Source organism: Hypanus sabinus, unplaced genomic scaffold (genome assembly GCF_030144855.1).
Source record: "Hypanus sabinus isolate sHypSab1 unplaced genomic scaffold, sHypSab1.hap1 scaffold_625, whole genome shotgun sequence".
NCBI lineage: Eukaryota > Metazoa > Chordata > Chondrichthyes > Myliobatiformes > Dasyatidae > Hypanus > Hypanus sabinus.
In genome coordinates, this window is record NW_026781481.1 from 1 (window position 1) to 16374 (window position 16374).

Here is a 16374-nt window from a genome sequence, read left to right on the forward strand (position 1 = left end):
CTGCCTAATAGGGGTCAGGAATAATGACAGTGTTGCTCGCTGCACTGTTTGCAACAGTGAATTTTCTATTGCCCATGGGGGGTTAAATCACTGTTGAGGTGAGTTTAACGGGTGTCATTCATTCATCAGCACAGCTAACGCTATTTAAACTAGCTGGCTTGCCGCTAAGGAGCTACTCTATTGCAGACATCCCACCTCTCCCGGGAATTCCGGGAGTATCCCGCAAATTGATGGTGCTACCGCCTTGAAATGAGATTTTGCAGGGTTGGATTATTTGAATTCAACGTGTCCTTCACTCCTTCTCTGCCATTCATTTTATCCAAGGCGTCGCTCCCTCCTTGGTTACGTTTCGACCCGGCCGAACGGGGTCTCATTCAGTCACCACATCTCTTCCTTTTTATCAATAAAATTAACGATGCTGACGGTCGTTTTCAATCGCCGTCTCACCCACTCCTTTCCCGGCGTTCAATTTAAACAAGTTATCACAACAGTAAACTGCCCCGTCAGACAGGATAAGCGAAGCCGCGGCCATTTTATGTCAGAGCAATAGGTCATTTTAAATCGCCCCATTACCCCCTCTCCCTTCTCAATATGCCACTGACTCCATTTCGGCCATTTTACCCGGTGCGTCTCTCCTGCTCTGTTGTCTGTCCATCACTCTCTCCCTGTCGGCCATTGTAACAAAGGTATCAGAGACTATTTCAGGTCGGGTCGCCACTCCCTCGGATTTGTCACCTCCTGGCGTCCATTTTCTCTCAGTGCATCCCTCCCTTCCTCCATGTAAACCATTTTCAAAGCGCGCGTCACCCCCTCCCTATTGACAATGTTATATTGGCGCGTCACTCTCTCCCTGTTATTAATTCTATATTCTGGTTTTAATCCAGAATCCAATAGTTAATCAGCACATAACCTTCCCCGCCCCCGGTGATAATTTTCAGTCAGTGCACAAGCCTCACTCTGTCGGCCATTATCACTCAGCCCATCACTTTCTCCGCGGAGACCATTTTCAGTCAACCTTTCACTCCCTCCCCAGTGACCATTCTAAATCCTTCTGTCGCTCCTTCCCATGTCACCATTTTCCATCAGGAGCCCCTCGCAGGACAGACACTCTCGACCACCCTCCACTCGATTGCGCAGACTGTTTATCACAAATAATAAATATATCGCAAACAATAGAGACCCATCCGACATCCTCATCTCCGGATCCTGTGCGTCATCACTCCGAGTGTCGTGGAGAGAGGAGGATACAGACACCAGGTAACGTGTGCGGTAATACTCCCGGTGTCGATACAGAGACCCGACACGGTGCGCGGTAAAACTCTCAGTGCGGAGACAGAGATCGGAAATTCTGCCTGGCAAAATTCCCAATTTGGGATTTGAGGACGGGAACCGTGCCGTGTATAACTTCCTGTGTGCTACGTGGACACAGGGAACCGGGCGCAATGAATCTCCCGACGTGGGGAAACGGAAAGGGTAAACCTCTCTCATACGCACCCCACCCCCCGCCATCTTCAGATAGATGTGTCGAATGTCCTTCAGTCCGATCCTATCCGCCGTCTCCGCCAGGAGATGAGCATCGTCAGTGTTACAAAGCCGTCACCATCCGCACCACCCTCGACTTTCCGAGTAACTAATAAACCCATCGGCGTTCTCGTCAAATTTCCTAAATCCTCTCCGAGTTCTGTCAAATACAGAATTCAGGCGTCCCCGACAATTTCCAGCATCCCATTCCTGTCGGAAATGAACTGAAAGGAGTTCCATTGGGAGGCAGACGGTGGGAATGGCCAGATGCCACTGGGTGATCGGACGACAGGAGTGAATAGGAAGCGGTGAAGACGATGGGGGTAAATGGGAAGGGGCGGGTCCACTGGTAGGCAAATAGTGGGAGCGAATGGGAAGGGGCGGTGCCCACTGGAAGTTTGGACGATGCAAGCGAATGGGTCAGAGTGCGTCCCGTTAGGAATGCGGATAGTTGGACTGAATGGGAATGGGTGGGGTCCATTGGGAGTGTGGATGGTGGGAAGGAATGGGAAAGAATGACATTTGATTGGGATCACGGTCCGTGTGAGTGGGCGGGAAGGGACGGGAGGGACGGGAAGGGGTGGAGTCCCACTTTGCAAAATTATCCTCAACTTTGATTTCATTCTGGTCTACCTCTGGAACCTAGAAGTCAAATGTGATTGTTAACCGCTATGGTTATGATTACCGTCTGTAGTCCCCTGCCTGTTTGTGCCCCCTCCCACCCTCTCCTGGTTTGTGCACTGTGTGTGTGTGTGTGTGTGTGTGTGTGTGTGTGTGTGTGTGTGTGTGTAGTTCCCTGTGCTACAGTTCCAAAATGAACACAATGAGAGTCTCCTCTGTAATCTGTTTTGACTCGAGAACTGCAGACCTTTTTGTTCCCGTGTCAGACCTCAGAAGAGTGTCATGGGATGGTGTGGATGGAGATTCACTCTGTGTCTGACCCCGGGAGTGCGTGATGGGACAGTGTGGAGGGAGATTCACTCTGTGTCTGACCCCGGGAGTGTGTGATGGGACGGTGTGGAGGGAGATTCACTCTGTGTCTGACCCCGGGAGTGTGTGATGGGACGGTGTGGAGGGAGATTGACTCTGTGTCTGACCCCGGGAATGTGTGATGGGATAGTGTGGAGGGAGATACACTCTGTGTCTGACCCCGGGAGTGTGTGATGGGACGGTGAGGAGGGAGATTCACTCTGTGTCTGACCCCGGGAGTGTGTGATGGGACGGTGTGGAGGGAGATTCACTCTGTGTCTGACCCCTGGAGTGTGTTATGGGACGGTGTGGAGGGAGATTCACTCTGTGTCTGACCCCGGGAGTGTGTGATGGGACGGTGTGGAGGGAGAATCTGACTGTGTCTGACCCCGGGAGTGTGTGATGGGACGGTGTGGAGGGAGCTTCACTCTGTGTTTGACCCCGGGAGTCTATGATGGAATAATGTGGCTCAACGCCGGTGTGCCTTCCCCCATCCCTATCGTACTCGGGACCCAAGTGAAATCACGTCTGACATTACAGTCGATTTTAACTGTCTGCGGGGGCAATCAGCCACAATGGGGGTAGGGTGGACATGCGATCCTGGGCACCCAGACTCTGATACGCTGCTGAGGAGCTCAGACCCACTATTACAGTGCACAGGGTGCGGGGGCAGCTGTAACCCCAGGTCACTGTTTCTCCTTTCAAGTGACTCAAGTCCGACACCAAGACGGAAAGTTACAGCGGTTTATTGATTTCATCATGACAAATATAAATTAAACAACGAGTGAGCTGCTGACGTGCGGGAATAAATAAGCTGCTCCCGACTCACTCACACTCACACACAATTAACTGGCCGGCGACAACGATTGACCGGTTGAATAATCAGTCCCGTTTCTCACCGTCACTCTGCATCGGGGAACCGATGATTATCAAATCACACTTCAGGGCCGTGTCCGGGATCGCTGCAGATCCAGGGTCACTGCCGAGGGATTTGTCCATTTAACATCATTATATCGGCCAGGCTGCAGAATGCACCGTCCTCAGCAAAGGGAGCAAAAGGATTCTCTCCGGGGATAATCCCACCCTGGGATACCGGTGTCCCAGACTAAGCCCCGCCCCCGGGTTCTTCCTGCCTGTGTAATACCCCGGGGTCTCGCGTGGGGGAGTCTTGAACCCGCACATCCGGCGGAAGCTGGTGCTGGACCGGAGGAGATATACGTCAGTGCAGGATCACAACGAACAACACACAGCGCGAGACTGGAGCCAGTTCCGTTAAAACCGTTGGGAATCACACCTGGATCACGGCCATTAAATGTAACGGCGGGAGTTAAAATGGAGGGTGTGGAATCTGTCAAAATGTCCCCATCCCGCGAGCGGGGATGTTCACACATTCAGATGTTCACAGGATCACAGATCCACCATCAGTCCGGGTCTGGGTTCCAGGTAAGATAAAGGTTAAAGGCCAGATGTTCACAGATCCACTACTATCAGTCCGGGTCTGAGTCCCCGCAAAGATCTCAGTTTATTCCCCTCGGCCTCACTGAACCGATTCCAGTGCAGCCTGAAACAGATGGAGGAATAAAGGTGAAATAAACAGATTACACAACAGTGTCAGTAACAGGGGACCGGGGTTAATGTTTCAACAACACTCACAGACAAATATCACCAGAAAACCCGCGGATCCGCTGATATTTTATCACATTGAACATTAACACAAACACTCACCCGATCCACTCCAGACTCGGGAGGGTCAGTATGAGGTGGCGGAGAGCGGGGACAGATCGGTCTGTCAGCGAGTTTGATCCCAAGTTCAGCCACGTCAGTGATGGTTTTGTACTGAGAGCGGAGACGAGATCCTCGACACCAGAATCTGTGAGACCGACACTCCCCAGACTAGAGTTGAGAGAGAGTGAGGGTGAAGGACACAGAGAGACAGGAGACGGTACAAATCCCCAGTGTTTATCAGTAACACAATTACTGATCACATTAATGTTCAGTGTCAGACACCCAGTGACTGTAAACGCAATCTCCCTCAGTCTGGTACTTACCGCAGAGCCTGTATTTTACACTCCGGGTTCCTCAGAGCCATAGACACCAGTTTCACTCCTGAATCTCCCAGTTTATTATCACTAAGGTACAGCTCCGTCAGTGATGGGTTTGTACTGAGAGCGGAGACGAGATCCTTGGCACTCGTATCGGTGAGACCGACATGGGTCAGCCTGGAGATGAGAGAGAGTGAGGGTGAAGGACACAGAGAGACAGGAGACGGTACAAATCCCCGTTGTTTATCAGTAACACAATTACTGATCACATTAATGTTCAGTTCAGACACCCAGTAACTGTAAACACAATCTCCCACAGTCCAGCATTTACTCCAGTTTCGGTATTTTACACTCGCGGTTCTTCAGAGCCGCAGACACCATATTTTTAAGTAGGTACAGTGGAGGTGTCGGGGGTAAGACTTTAACACAGAGAGTGGCGAGTGCGTGGAATGGCGGAGGCAGAAACCATAGGGTCTTTAACAGACTCCTGGATGGCTACATGGAGCTCAGAAAAATAGAGAGCTATAGGTAAAGCTTCGGTAGTTCTAAGGTAGGAACATGTTCGGCACAGTTTTGTGGGCCGAAGGGCCTGTATTGTGCTGTATGTTTTCCATGTTTCTTTGATTCTACTGATCACATTAATGTTCAGTGTCAGACACTCAGTGACTATAAACACAATCTGCCACAGTCTGGTACTTACCACAGTGTCTGTATTTTACACTCCGGATTCCTCAGAGCCACAGACACCAGTTTCACTCCTGAATCTCCCAGTTTATTAAAACTCAGGTCCAGCTCCGACAGTAATGGGTTTGTACTGAGAGCTGAGGCGAGTTCCTCGGCACCAGAATCTGTGAGACCGACATTGTCCAGCCTGGAGATGAGAGAGAGTGAGGGTGAAGGACACAGAGAGACAGGAGACGGTACAAATCCCCACTGTTTATCAGTAACACAATTACTGATGTTTTTTTCTTCAGCACGATTGTGCAGGTCGGCCAGTGAGAACAGCGAGAAGAGTTTAAAAGGAAGACCGATTTACAGAGCGAGCGTCAGAGGAGCGGGAGACAGAGTAGGAAGGCTTTGGCTCAACGGGGCTTCGGCGATAAAGGGTCGAGGCGAGGTAGGTTATCTGTTTACAATACAGACAGAGAGTATGTGTGTGAGGCTAGTTGTCTCTGCTTAGTGTCAGATGTGGGAGACCCGTCGTCTTTGTGATTATTATTAATGACCTAGATGAGGCAGTGGAGGGATGGGTTAGTAAGTTTGCTTGTGACACAAAGGTTATCCACAAAGGTTGTGGATCGTGTGGAAGGTTGTTAGAGGTTACAATGGGACATTGATAGAATGCATAATCGGGCTGAGAAGTGGCAGATGGAGTTCAACCCAGATAAATGTGAGTTGGTTACTTTTGGTAGGTTAAATGTGATGGCAGAATGTAGTATTAATGGTAAGACTTGGCAGCGTGGAGGATCAGATGGATCTTGGGGTCCGAGTCCATTGGACACCCAAAGCTGCAGCGCATATTGACTCTGTAGTTAAGAAGGCATACGGTGTATTGGCCTTCATTAATCGTGGGATTGAGTTTAAGAGCCGAGAGGTAATGTATTGCTATATAGGACCTTGCTCGGACCGCAATTGGAATGCTGTGCTCAGTTCTGGTCGCCTCACTAGAGGAGGGACATGGAAACCATAGAAAGGGTGCAGAGGAGATTTACAAGGATGTTGCCTGGTTTGGGGAGCATGCCTTATGAGAATACCTTGAGTGAACTCGGCCTTTTCTCTTGGAGGAACCGATGATGAGAAGTGACCTGACAGAGGTGTACAAGATCATCAGTGGCATCGAATGTGTGGATAGTCAGAGGCTTTTCCCCAGGGCTGAAATGGCTAGCATGAGAGGGTATATTTTTAGGTGCTTGGATGTAGGTACAGGGGAGATGTCAGGGGTAAGTTTTCTTTTACACGGAGACTATTTAGTACGTGGAATGGGCTGACGGCAGCGCTGGTGGAGATGGAAACCATAGAGTCTTTAAGAGACTCATGGATGGCTACATGGAGCTCAGAAAAATAGAGGGCTAAGGGTAATGCTTAGGTATTTCTATGGTAGGAACATGTTCGGCACAGCTTTGTGGGCCGAAGGGCCTGTATTGCGCTGTCTGTTTTCTATGCTTCTTTGTTTCACTGATCACAATAATGTTCAGTGTCAGACACCCTGTGACTGTAAACACAATCTCCCACAGTCTGGTACTTACCGCAGTTTCTGTATTTTACACTCGGGGTTCCTCAGAGTCGCAGACACCAGTTTCAGTCCTGAATCTCCCAGCTGATTCCCCCCAAGTCTAAACAGAAACAGACAAATTGATGATCAAAGTGATTCAAGCCATGTTTCTGAGGGAATTTCTCTCACTCGGATATTTGAGGAAACATTAAACCCTTCAATAAATCGCTAATCGGAGTTCCCGTCACTGTCAATGTCCCTCACTGCCCAACTCCAGGGTATTTACGGAATGCCAGTAATTTACTCCCACAGTGAGGAAGATTTGTAAATGGGTAAGTATTAATGGGAGATGTTGGAAGTGATCCCACCTGAGAGAAAGGGATAGGAAGACAGATCCTGCAGGAGATGGGTGGGTCTGAACTGATGTCCACAATCGGGAGAGGAGATGCGCCCGTGGGGTCTGGGTATCTGGTAGTGAGCACAGTCACACAGGTGGACTGATGGTGATAGTCACACACGGGGAAGGGCAGGCAAGGACAATCTCATAATGGTATTTCTTTCCTTCTCACTGGGACAGTCTGCAGACGGTCTCTTGTCCCTCACCGGGAAGGGGGTGTGAATCTCTGACCCACCTGCTGCAGTCAGTGTCGGTCTGGGTGTCAGTAACAGTGAGAAGGAATATTGTCAATGGACGTGTCACAGGCAGCGAGAAACACGGCCATTCCTGTGATTTACTACCATTAAACTAATGTCCGTTGTTCACTGATCTGATGAAGTCTCCAGCATCCCTTCACAAGGAACCTTCCCATCGTTGGGCATTTGTCAGAAGTCTTGGCAATCTGAATTACTACAGTTTTACCCAAAAAACTTTACATTGAAACAACACAATGGAACAGTTTCGCAGTTCAGAGTGAGAGATAAATCAAGTTACCTCAACTCCCGGCACTTGTACAACCCGGGTCCCAGCCGCTGGGTTCCTTCACACTGAATGTGGCAGTACTCTAGGTTGAGGTATTTTATTGTATCACAGAGTCCGATGACATGAGACAGGACCGCGCAGTCAATCGGGGTTAGTGTGATTCCACTGAATGAAAGTGTTTCCACAGATCGCAGTGCGGCCTGAGCCAGTCCACGATTCTGAGACTCAAACAGGTAGTGCAATATGTTCAGGAGGCTCCTTTTACCAGATTCACTCCTCGTGTTTCCACTCTGGCGTTTAACCTCCTCCTTCACCCAGTCAATCACCCGGCAGGTTGTTTCATGAGTAAATGGACCCAGAAACTCCTCCAGGCCCCGAGCTATCATTGGGGAGGAAAGACCAGCAACAAAACGGAGAAATACTTCAAATCGCCCATCTGTCGTGTTGTGGGCTTCAGTAAGGAATATCAGGATATCCCCGGGATGTGGATTCAGGAATTGTGCGACTGCAGCTACAAACTCTTGGATGGTGAGGTGTGGGAATGTGTACACTATGCCCCGGGCAGAATCCTCTCTCTCCAAAAGCTCCATCAGGAACCCGGACAGGAACTGGGAAGACTGCAGATTGTACTTGATCAAATCTCCATCTGTAAACACAATCTTCTTCTCGGACACTCCTCTGAAGGCCATCTGACCAACCCTGAGAAACACATCGCGGGAGTTCTCAATCTCACGGCCGTGGTTTTTCAGGATGTTGTAAATATAGTAGGAGTACAGTTGGGTGATGGTCTTGGGTACTCGCTGCGGGTCCCTGACTCTTTGTGTGAAGAAGGGGCCCAGTGCCAGAGCAAGGATCCAGCAGTAGGAGGGGTTGTAGCTCATGGTGTACAGGATCTCGTTCTCTTCCACGTGTTTGATAACAGCTGCTGCCATCGTATGTTCTTCAAAATACCTGATGAAATATTCCTTCCGTTCCTCACTAACAAATCCGAGAATTTCGGCCCAGACACTAATCCGAGCCTTTTTCAATAAATGTAACGCAGCGGGACGGGTGGTCACCAGCACTGAACACCCTGGGAGCAGCTTGCCCTGGATTAAACTGTACACAATGTCAGACACCTTGCACTTGAATTCAGGATCTGTGCATGTGGACTGAGTTTCTGTGTCTCTGCGACTGTCAGAAAAATCAATTCTGTCATTGAATGTATCCAAACCATCGAATATAAACAGCAATCCCTCTGGGTTCTTCCAGACCTCTCTCAGGATATTCCCAAAGTAAGGATACTGATCCAGAATCAGTTCCTTCAGGTTTATTCTGCAGTTAATGGTGTTTAAATCCCGGAATTTGAAACTGAATACAAACTGGAACTGTTGGTATATTTTCCCCGTGGCCCAGTCATAAACAATCTTTTGTATCATTGTTGTTTTCCCAATCCCCGGGACTCCAGCCACTGCTGCCGAGCTCCCAGATTTGGATTTACTCCGGGAAAAGCTACTCTGGAACAACTGATCAGTCCGGATTTTTTCCAGCTTTCGGCGGAGATGGTTCTCTCTCAATTCCTCATGGTCTCTGCCTCTTGCCAGCAGCTCATGTTCCACCAGTGTCCGATCTCGAACAGTAGAAATGACCGTGAGCTCAGCGTATCGATCAACCAGCTTGAAAACCTTCACCTTCTCCCTCATCAGGATCGTGTTCACTCTCAGTGTTTCAGTTTGTGCCCTCAGAGTCTCCTTGTGTTTCTGCTGAACATCTTCCATGGGAACAGAGAACATTGTCAATATATCAAATTGTTCAACTGACAAAGAATATCATAACTGCATTTCAACATTCAGTGTTTGAGATTACATGAATTAATTCAATGCTTCCATGGAAATTAGGACAGAAAGCAAAATTATTTTCACAGACACTAGAACTGAGAGAAAATGTCCAATCCTTAAATTCTGGTACTAATGACTTGTGAAGGTAATCATTCCCCCGATATCCTAATTCAATCCTGACTGTACTTATGTTACAACAACATTTCACTATATTTAAAGCATTGTTTGCATCATTAACAGTCGATGTTAATGGTGATCTGGTGCGGAAATATGGAGAGCAGGACACTGTGCATTTTGACAAAGCTGCACACTGGGGCGTCAGAGGTGTCCACTGCTCTTGCATCTAAACAGGAACAGAATATGTAGGAAATACTCAAGTCGGGTAGCATCTGGAGAAGAATGACAGTGAAGTTCCGGATCGATAACCCATCAGAACGACAAGAATGAAAATGGATGGAGGAGGATGGAGTGATGGAGGAGCGGAGGAAAGATGGAAAGGAATCTCCGTGAATGGCAGAGACCATAAGCGTATCAGTGGTGTACATCGTGTGTGTGGAGAAGGTGGTGAAGTCTTGGCAACTGCTACTGATCAGTCTGGCAGGTGGAGTGTGGGGCACTGTATTATGATGCCTCCGCCTATCAGAGTCGACCATGGACGTTGCGGCCCGGATGACTAGATACGCAAGCCAGGACACTCTTCCATTGATTAACTTCCTTCTCCTATGATAGTTCCTTCATTTTTATGGATTCTGCTTTTATTTCCGTTCAGTGATGCGTACCCTTTATCAGAACTGCATATGCTTGTCCGGAGAGCTGAATCCTCCTTGCGTTGATGAAAATATAACCTTAGAGCTAATTGTGGATTTCAGTTAGGCCACACTGATTTCTGGTCGCCTCACTATAGGAAGGATATGGAAGCATTGAAAAGGGTACAGAGGAGATTCACCAGGATACTGCCTGGTTTAGAGAGTATGGATCATGATCAGAGATTAAAGGAGCTAGGGCTTTATTCTTTGGAGAGAAGGAGAATGAGAGGAGACATGATAGAGGTGTACAAGATATTAAGACGAATAGGTAGAGAGGACAGCCAGCGCCACTTCCCCAGGGCACCACTGCTCAGTACAAGAGGACATGGCTTTAAGGGGAGGGAAGTTCAAAGGGGATATTAGAGGAAGTTTTTTTACTCAGTGAGTGGTTGGTGCATGGAATGCACGGCCTGAGTCACTGGTGGAGGCAGATACACAGGTGAAGTTTAATAGAGTACTAGACAGGTATATGGAGGAATTTAATGTGGTGGGTTATGTGGGAGGCAGAGTTTGAGGGTCGGAACAACATTGTGGGCCGAAGGGTCTGTAATGTGCTGTACTGTTCTATGTTCTATGAGTATCTAACCTGGGCCTAATATATCGATGCAGCTAAAAGAAGGCACAACAGCGGCTATATTTCATCAGGACTTTCCAACATCACTCGAATATTTCTACAGGTGTAACTTGCAGAGCATTGTAACTGGCTGCATCACCGTCTGGTTCATGGGGACTACTGTACAGGATCGGAGTAAGGCGCACACTCAACGATTCAGGGATAACTTCTCTGCCATCCAGTCTCTGAATGGACATTGAACCCGTCGATAGTGACTCACTAATCTCTTTTATATTTCTATTTCTACACAAGTAGTTTAATATTTTATAGAACCACACAGACATGCATAGCTATATATACTATATACGGTTTCTTTGGAAATTAGTTCCAGTATTTGAATTAATAGTTTTAGCTTTACTGATGCAAGAACAACTAATTTCCAATCATCCCTGTACAGCTGTGTCAAAGTATAATTCGTTTATTATTTTTTCTTCAGATTTGATACCTGATTTTTGTCCGTTTCAGTAAATTAGAAAGCAGGTTTACAACTAGACAAAACCACAGAGAGCTGTGGAAGTCGCTCTGGAATACACCTCCATTTATTTTTATAACAGTGGCTGTTCCTCTGTGGATGTTAATAGGGCGATTATTTCATGCCGATGCTTCATCAGACGTTGTGGAAATTTCACAAAGATTTGTTGCATTTTATATATATTAGGAACTTCTCTTAAACACACGAGGGACAGAATCAGGCAACACAGACAAAATGTTGGTGGAACGCAGCAGGCCAGGCAGCATCTACAGGAACAGGCACTGTCGACGTTTCGGGCCGAGTACTTCCGTCAGGATTGTCTCAGAATCAACCGGTGTTTGATAAACAATATAATGTTGAAAGATTTCTGCTTACCCCAGGGCTTGCTATCGAATTACATAATCTATTAGCAGTTGTTCCTTAAATCCGTTCATACCAACACTGTATTCTTACTGCACTTCTCTATGTCTATTGTGGTTATCATGTGAGTGGTAATTAGTGACGAGATGAACGATGTTACAATTATACATGCATACATACATACATATTGGATTTATTATTAAGAAGCCAATAATAACATAGTAGATGACCATTCAACAGTCTTATAAATGCAGAATTAAAGCTGTCCTTGAGGCTGTCGGTTCATACCTTCAGCCTTTTATATTTTCTGCCCCATGGGAGTATGAAAGAGAGAATGTTTGAGGTGGGTTAGGGTTCAGCAGTGAGGCTTTGGGGGAGGGGGGTGTAGTTTCTTGCTAACTTGATTGAGTTCCTCCAGGAGGTGACAAAGGCGATGGATGAAGTTACACATGGATATTTTCTGCTTGAATATTAGTCGGATGTTTGACAAGATCCCACATGGGAGGCTCATACAGAAAATTAACATGCTTGAGTACTGTGTGAACTGTCCTGGCTGCCGGGGACCCACATTGGGAGAAATTTATTTCGCTGGCGGGTAGTGAATCTGTGAAATCATTGCAATAGACAGCTGAGGAAGACAAGTCATTGGGTATATGTAAAATGCAGGTCAATATGTTCCTGATTAGGAAGAGTGTCAATGTTTACTGGGATAATGGAGTAGGGAGAAATTGAAGAGCAAATTTACTGCACCGAATGGCTTAATTCTGCCCCTGGATCTTACGGTTTTAGGGAGCATCTGCAGTATTGTATTCACTTCTGATTGTCCAGCTCTTGGAAGGATTGGAAAGGGTGCTGAACAGGTTCATCAGGGTGTTGTCTGGATTCGGTGACATGTGCTACAAGTAGAGGTTTGAAAAACTTGGTTTGTTTACTCTGGAGTTAGAATAGAGATCTGACTGAGGAGTACAATTTTGAGAGATGAGAGTTTAGGTACACAGCCTGTATTTTGTTGTTTTTTTTTCACATGTGACTGGTGTCTAGTACCAGAGGGCATTTGGTGAGGGTTAGACTGGGTAAAGTTACAGCACATTGGTCGAGTTTTCACATGGTGGTGGGTGCCTGGAATTTATTGCCTGCGTCATGTCGGATGCAACTATGATATAGATTCTCCGAGGTCTACACATGAAATGCGCAGTAAATGCAAGGGTATGGTCAATAAAAAAACAGAGGATACCAAAGTATTTTTTTCTTTCCCAGATATATAAAGAGTAAAAGACAGTGAGAGGGTCGATATCGGAGCGCTGAAAAATGATGTTGTAGATGTCGTAATGGGTGAAAAGGAAATGGCAGACACACTCTGTAGAAGTCATTAGGGGAATTACAAAATGTAAAGAGCATCAGCAGACATAATTGAGTGTAGCTGTTGTTACGAAGGGCAAGGGGCTTCGGAATCTGAAAGGTCTGAATGTAGAAAAGACACCTCAGCTGGACGATAAAGTGTATCAGGAGCCCGCCTGAGGTGTGTGGGCATTCCTTGAGCATTAGAAACAGGAGTGAAGGGTTCAGCACACCCACCCAACAGCTGGATTAATAGAAAAATGCAATGTAGGATATTCAGGCTGCAGCGAGATATTCTCTGAATTGTACACCGAACCAGAGATCAGCGAATGATTAATGGTGAATTTTGATTCCCAGGTTCCAGCAATTCACAGTCAAACATTTGAGATCTGGTTTGAACTCTGCATTTCATCACTCACCTATCAGATGAGAGGGTAACTCAGATAACACTTGGCCGATGTCCATGTATTCTTGTGGATCAGGACCTGTTTGAATCAAAACAATGTCCATGAAAACAGAGCTAGAATAATAAAAACTGTTTATTTCAATGTGCCTTTGTGTTCAGTGCGTGGTTTTAACATACCGAGCTCCTGTACTTCCCTCAGTATTCTGTCCAACTTCGGTAACTCAGTCCTCCATGTCACAAAGGATTCCCACATCGCCCTCCGGGCCCGGGAGCCTTTGCCCATCACCAAACTGAGGAAGAGTCTGGAACTCTCTGCCCGGTTTCCCTTCTCTGTCAGCTCAGTGACTTTCTATAAAAGAAAACAATGAATATATTGTGGAGCAGACAGACAGACATGGGGAATGTGGAGGAAAATATCTGTTCATGGTCCCGGTAGTTTCAGAACAGATGCAGTCACTGGGCTGCTGTCTCATCCTCCCTGGGTTCAGTCATTAACAGAGAAACAGTAACTGAAGGAAATTCTACATCAATATTCTGTAAGTATAAGATTTTACTGACACCCTGCTGTATATTCAACGTGATTAACTTACATAAGTGTGCAACATTACATCAAAAAAGATGCGACAACAAGAACGGAAGAGTGGGAGAGTGAGAGGATGGCAGGCATCACTGAATTGTGGCGAAAAGAAGATGGATACATACTTAATCAAAAGGACAAGCGGGTAGGTGAAACGGTTGGCTTGACTCCGTTCTCGTAGAAAAATAGAAGTCCTTCTAAAGAGGTGATATTGGATTGGATGATGTAGATGTTAAGAAACTGCACAGGAAAAATGACCTTGACGGAACAGTAACCAGGATGTGGGCTACAAATTCCAGTGGGAAAGAGAAGAGGCAAATAAAGAGCTCAGTGTTAAAATAGTCATGGGGTATTTCGATATGCAGATAGCTTTGGAAAATCAGGTCGGTGCTGAATCCCAAGTGAGGGAATTTATAGAATGCCTATGAGATGGCTTTTGAGAGAAGCCTGTGGTTGAGCCCACTATAGGAAAAGCGGATCTGGATCCGGTGTTGTGTATTGCAGCAGATTTGTTAGGAAGCTTAAGGTAAATAAACCCATAAGAAGCATTGATCATAAAATAACAGAAAGGGAGGGAGAAGGTAAATTTAGATGCATCTGTGTTACAGTGGAATAAAGGAATTACAGTCTGGGCAAAAATAAATTGGAAGATGACACTAGCAGAGGAAACACCAAAGTAGGTGAGGAGTAGATGAAGATTCTCGTAGCGATTCGGAAGGCGTCGGTAGAGGTAGATAATCACAAAGATGAAAAATTATTCCAAAGAGAGGATGATCAAACGTGGCTGACGAGGAAGTCAATGCAGCACAAAAGCAAAGGAGAGGGCAGAGAATATTGCAAAATATAGTCGAAAGCTGGAGGACTGGGAAGCTTTTACTAACCAGCAGAAAACAACAAAAAAGCCATAAGTGGACAGAATATGAAATGTGAAGGTAGGCTAGCTAATAACGTAAAATGGTTCATCAAAAGGTTTGTCTGATATATATACTCTTTTAGGACAACCTATTGATTTTTGGGGCAATAAGATATCAGCTTTACGTGCGGTAGTTCATGTCTAACCAATCTTAAAGTTCTTCCAGGAAGTGACCAGGAAAGTGCATGGATTCACGGATTCAAGGAAGTGGGTGTTGTCTCCATGTAATTTAGCATGACCTTTGACAAGCTACTGCATAGGAGGGTGGGCAAGAATGTTCAGTTGCTCAGGTTTCAAGGTAAAATGGTAATTTGAATTTGACATTGGCTATTTGGAAGAAGACAGAAAGTGGTTATAGACTGTTGAATCTCTGACTGGGAGTTTGTAACTCGTGCGGTGCCACAGGGATCAGTGCTGGGTCCCTTGTTGTTTGTCATCTGCATCACCGATCTGGATGAACATGTGGTTAACTGGATCAGCAAATTTGCAGCTGGTACCAAGAGTGGGAACGTGTGGTGGAGAGTGAAGAAGACGGCCAAAGCTTGCAGTGGTGTCTAAACCAGCTGAGATATCGGCTGGAAAATGACGGATGCAATATAATGCAGACAAGTGAGACGTGTTGCACTTTGGAATGACCAAGCAGGATCGATCTTATACAGTGACAGTAGGGCACTGAGGTGTGTGGTATAACAAAGTGATCTGGGAATGCAGGTCCATAATCATTAAAAGTGGCAGCAAAGGTAGATAGATCGGAAAGGAAGTATTTGGCACATGAGCCTTCAGAAATGAAGGTATTGAGTACAGGAGATGAGATGTGATGTTGAACGTGTATAAAACGTTGGTGAGGTCTAGTTTTCAGCGTTGTGTGCAGATCCAATCATCTACTTAGAGCACAGATGCAAAGAATGTTGGAAGAGTACAGAGCAAATCTACAAGAATGTTGCCAGGACTGGTGGATCTGAGGTATAAGAAAATATTGAACAGTTTAGGGCTTTAAGCCTTGGAACGCAGAAGATTAAAGGGCGATTTGATAGAGGTTCACTAAATTATGAGCGTTATAGATAGTTTAAATGAACGGAAACTTCTTCACTCAGGGGGTGGTGACAGTGTGGAACGAGGTAGCAGTGCAAATGGTACAAGCGGTTAAGAGAGAACTGGATAGATACAAGAATGATAAGGGTATAGAGCGCCAGGACACGGTGCAGTCAATAGGAATAGGCAGTTTCAGTAGTGTGGCATGGAATAGATGGGCGAAAGGGCCTGTTTCTGTGCTGTACTTTTCTATTTCTATAACAAGTCGGCCACTCGTTGGGAACTCAGATGGAGACCAGATCAGCTGTGGTTAGCAGGTTTCCCTCCCTCAAGTACCACAGTGAAGCCGGTTGGTCCAATTTACAATCTGACAGTTT

At 46.4% G+C, this 16374-nt stretch overlaps 1 protein-coding gene across 5 annotated transcripts in view; it reads right to left on the reverse strand.

Moving 5' to 3' along the window:
- Positions 1-3220: 3220 nt before the first annotated feature.
- Positions 3221-16374, reverse strand: part of LOC132389686 (NACHT, LRR and PYD domains-containing protein 3-like) — a 184229-nt gene continuing 171075 nt past the window's right edge. For 4 of the 5 annotated variants that reach the window (XM_059962240.1, XM_059962239.1, XM_059962238.1 and 1 more), the window contains 8 exons: positions 13653-13824; positions 13489-13554; positions 7676-9413; positions 6779-6865; positions 5233-5403; positions 4539-4709; positions 4216-4383; positions 3221-4051 (listed from right to left, as the gene is read on the reverse strand). In XM_059962240.1, the coding sequence (XP_059818223.1) occupies positions 3961-4051; positions 4216-4383; positions 4539-4709; positions 5233-5403; positions 6779-6865; positions 7676-9413; positions 13489-13554; positions 13653-13824 (2664 nt within the window). In that variant the 3' untranslated portion in view covers positions 3221-3960. The remainder of the gene's footprint in view (positions 4052-4215; positions 4384-4538; positions 4710-5232; positions 5404-6778; positions 6866-7675; positions 9414-13488; positions 13555-13652; positions 13825-16374) is intronic. The other variant, XM_059962241.1, reaches the window with a different exon arrangement.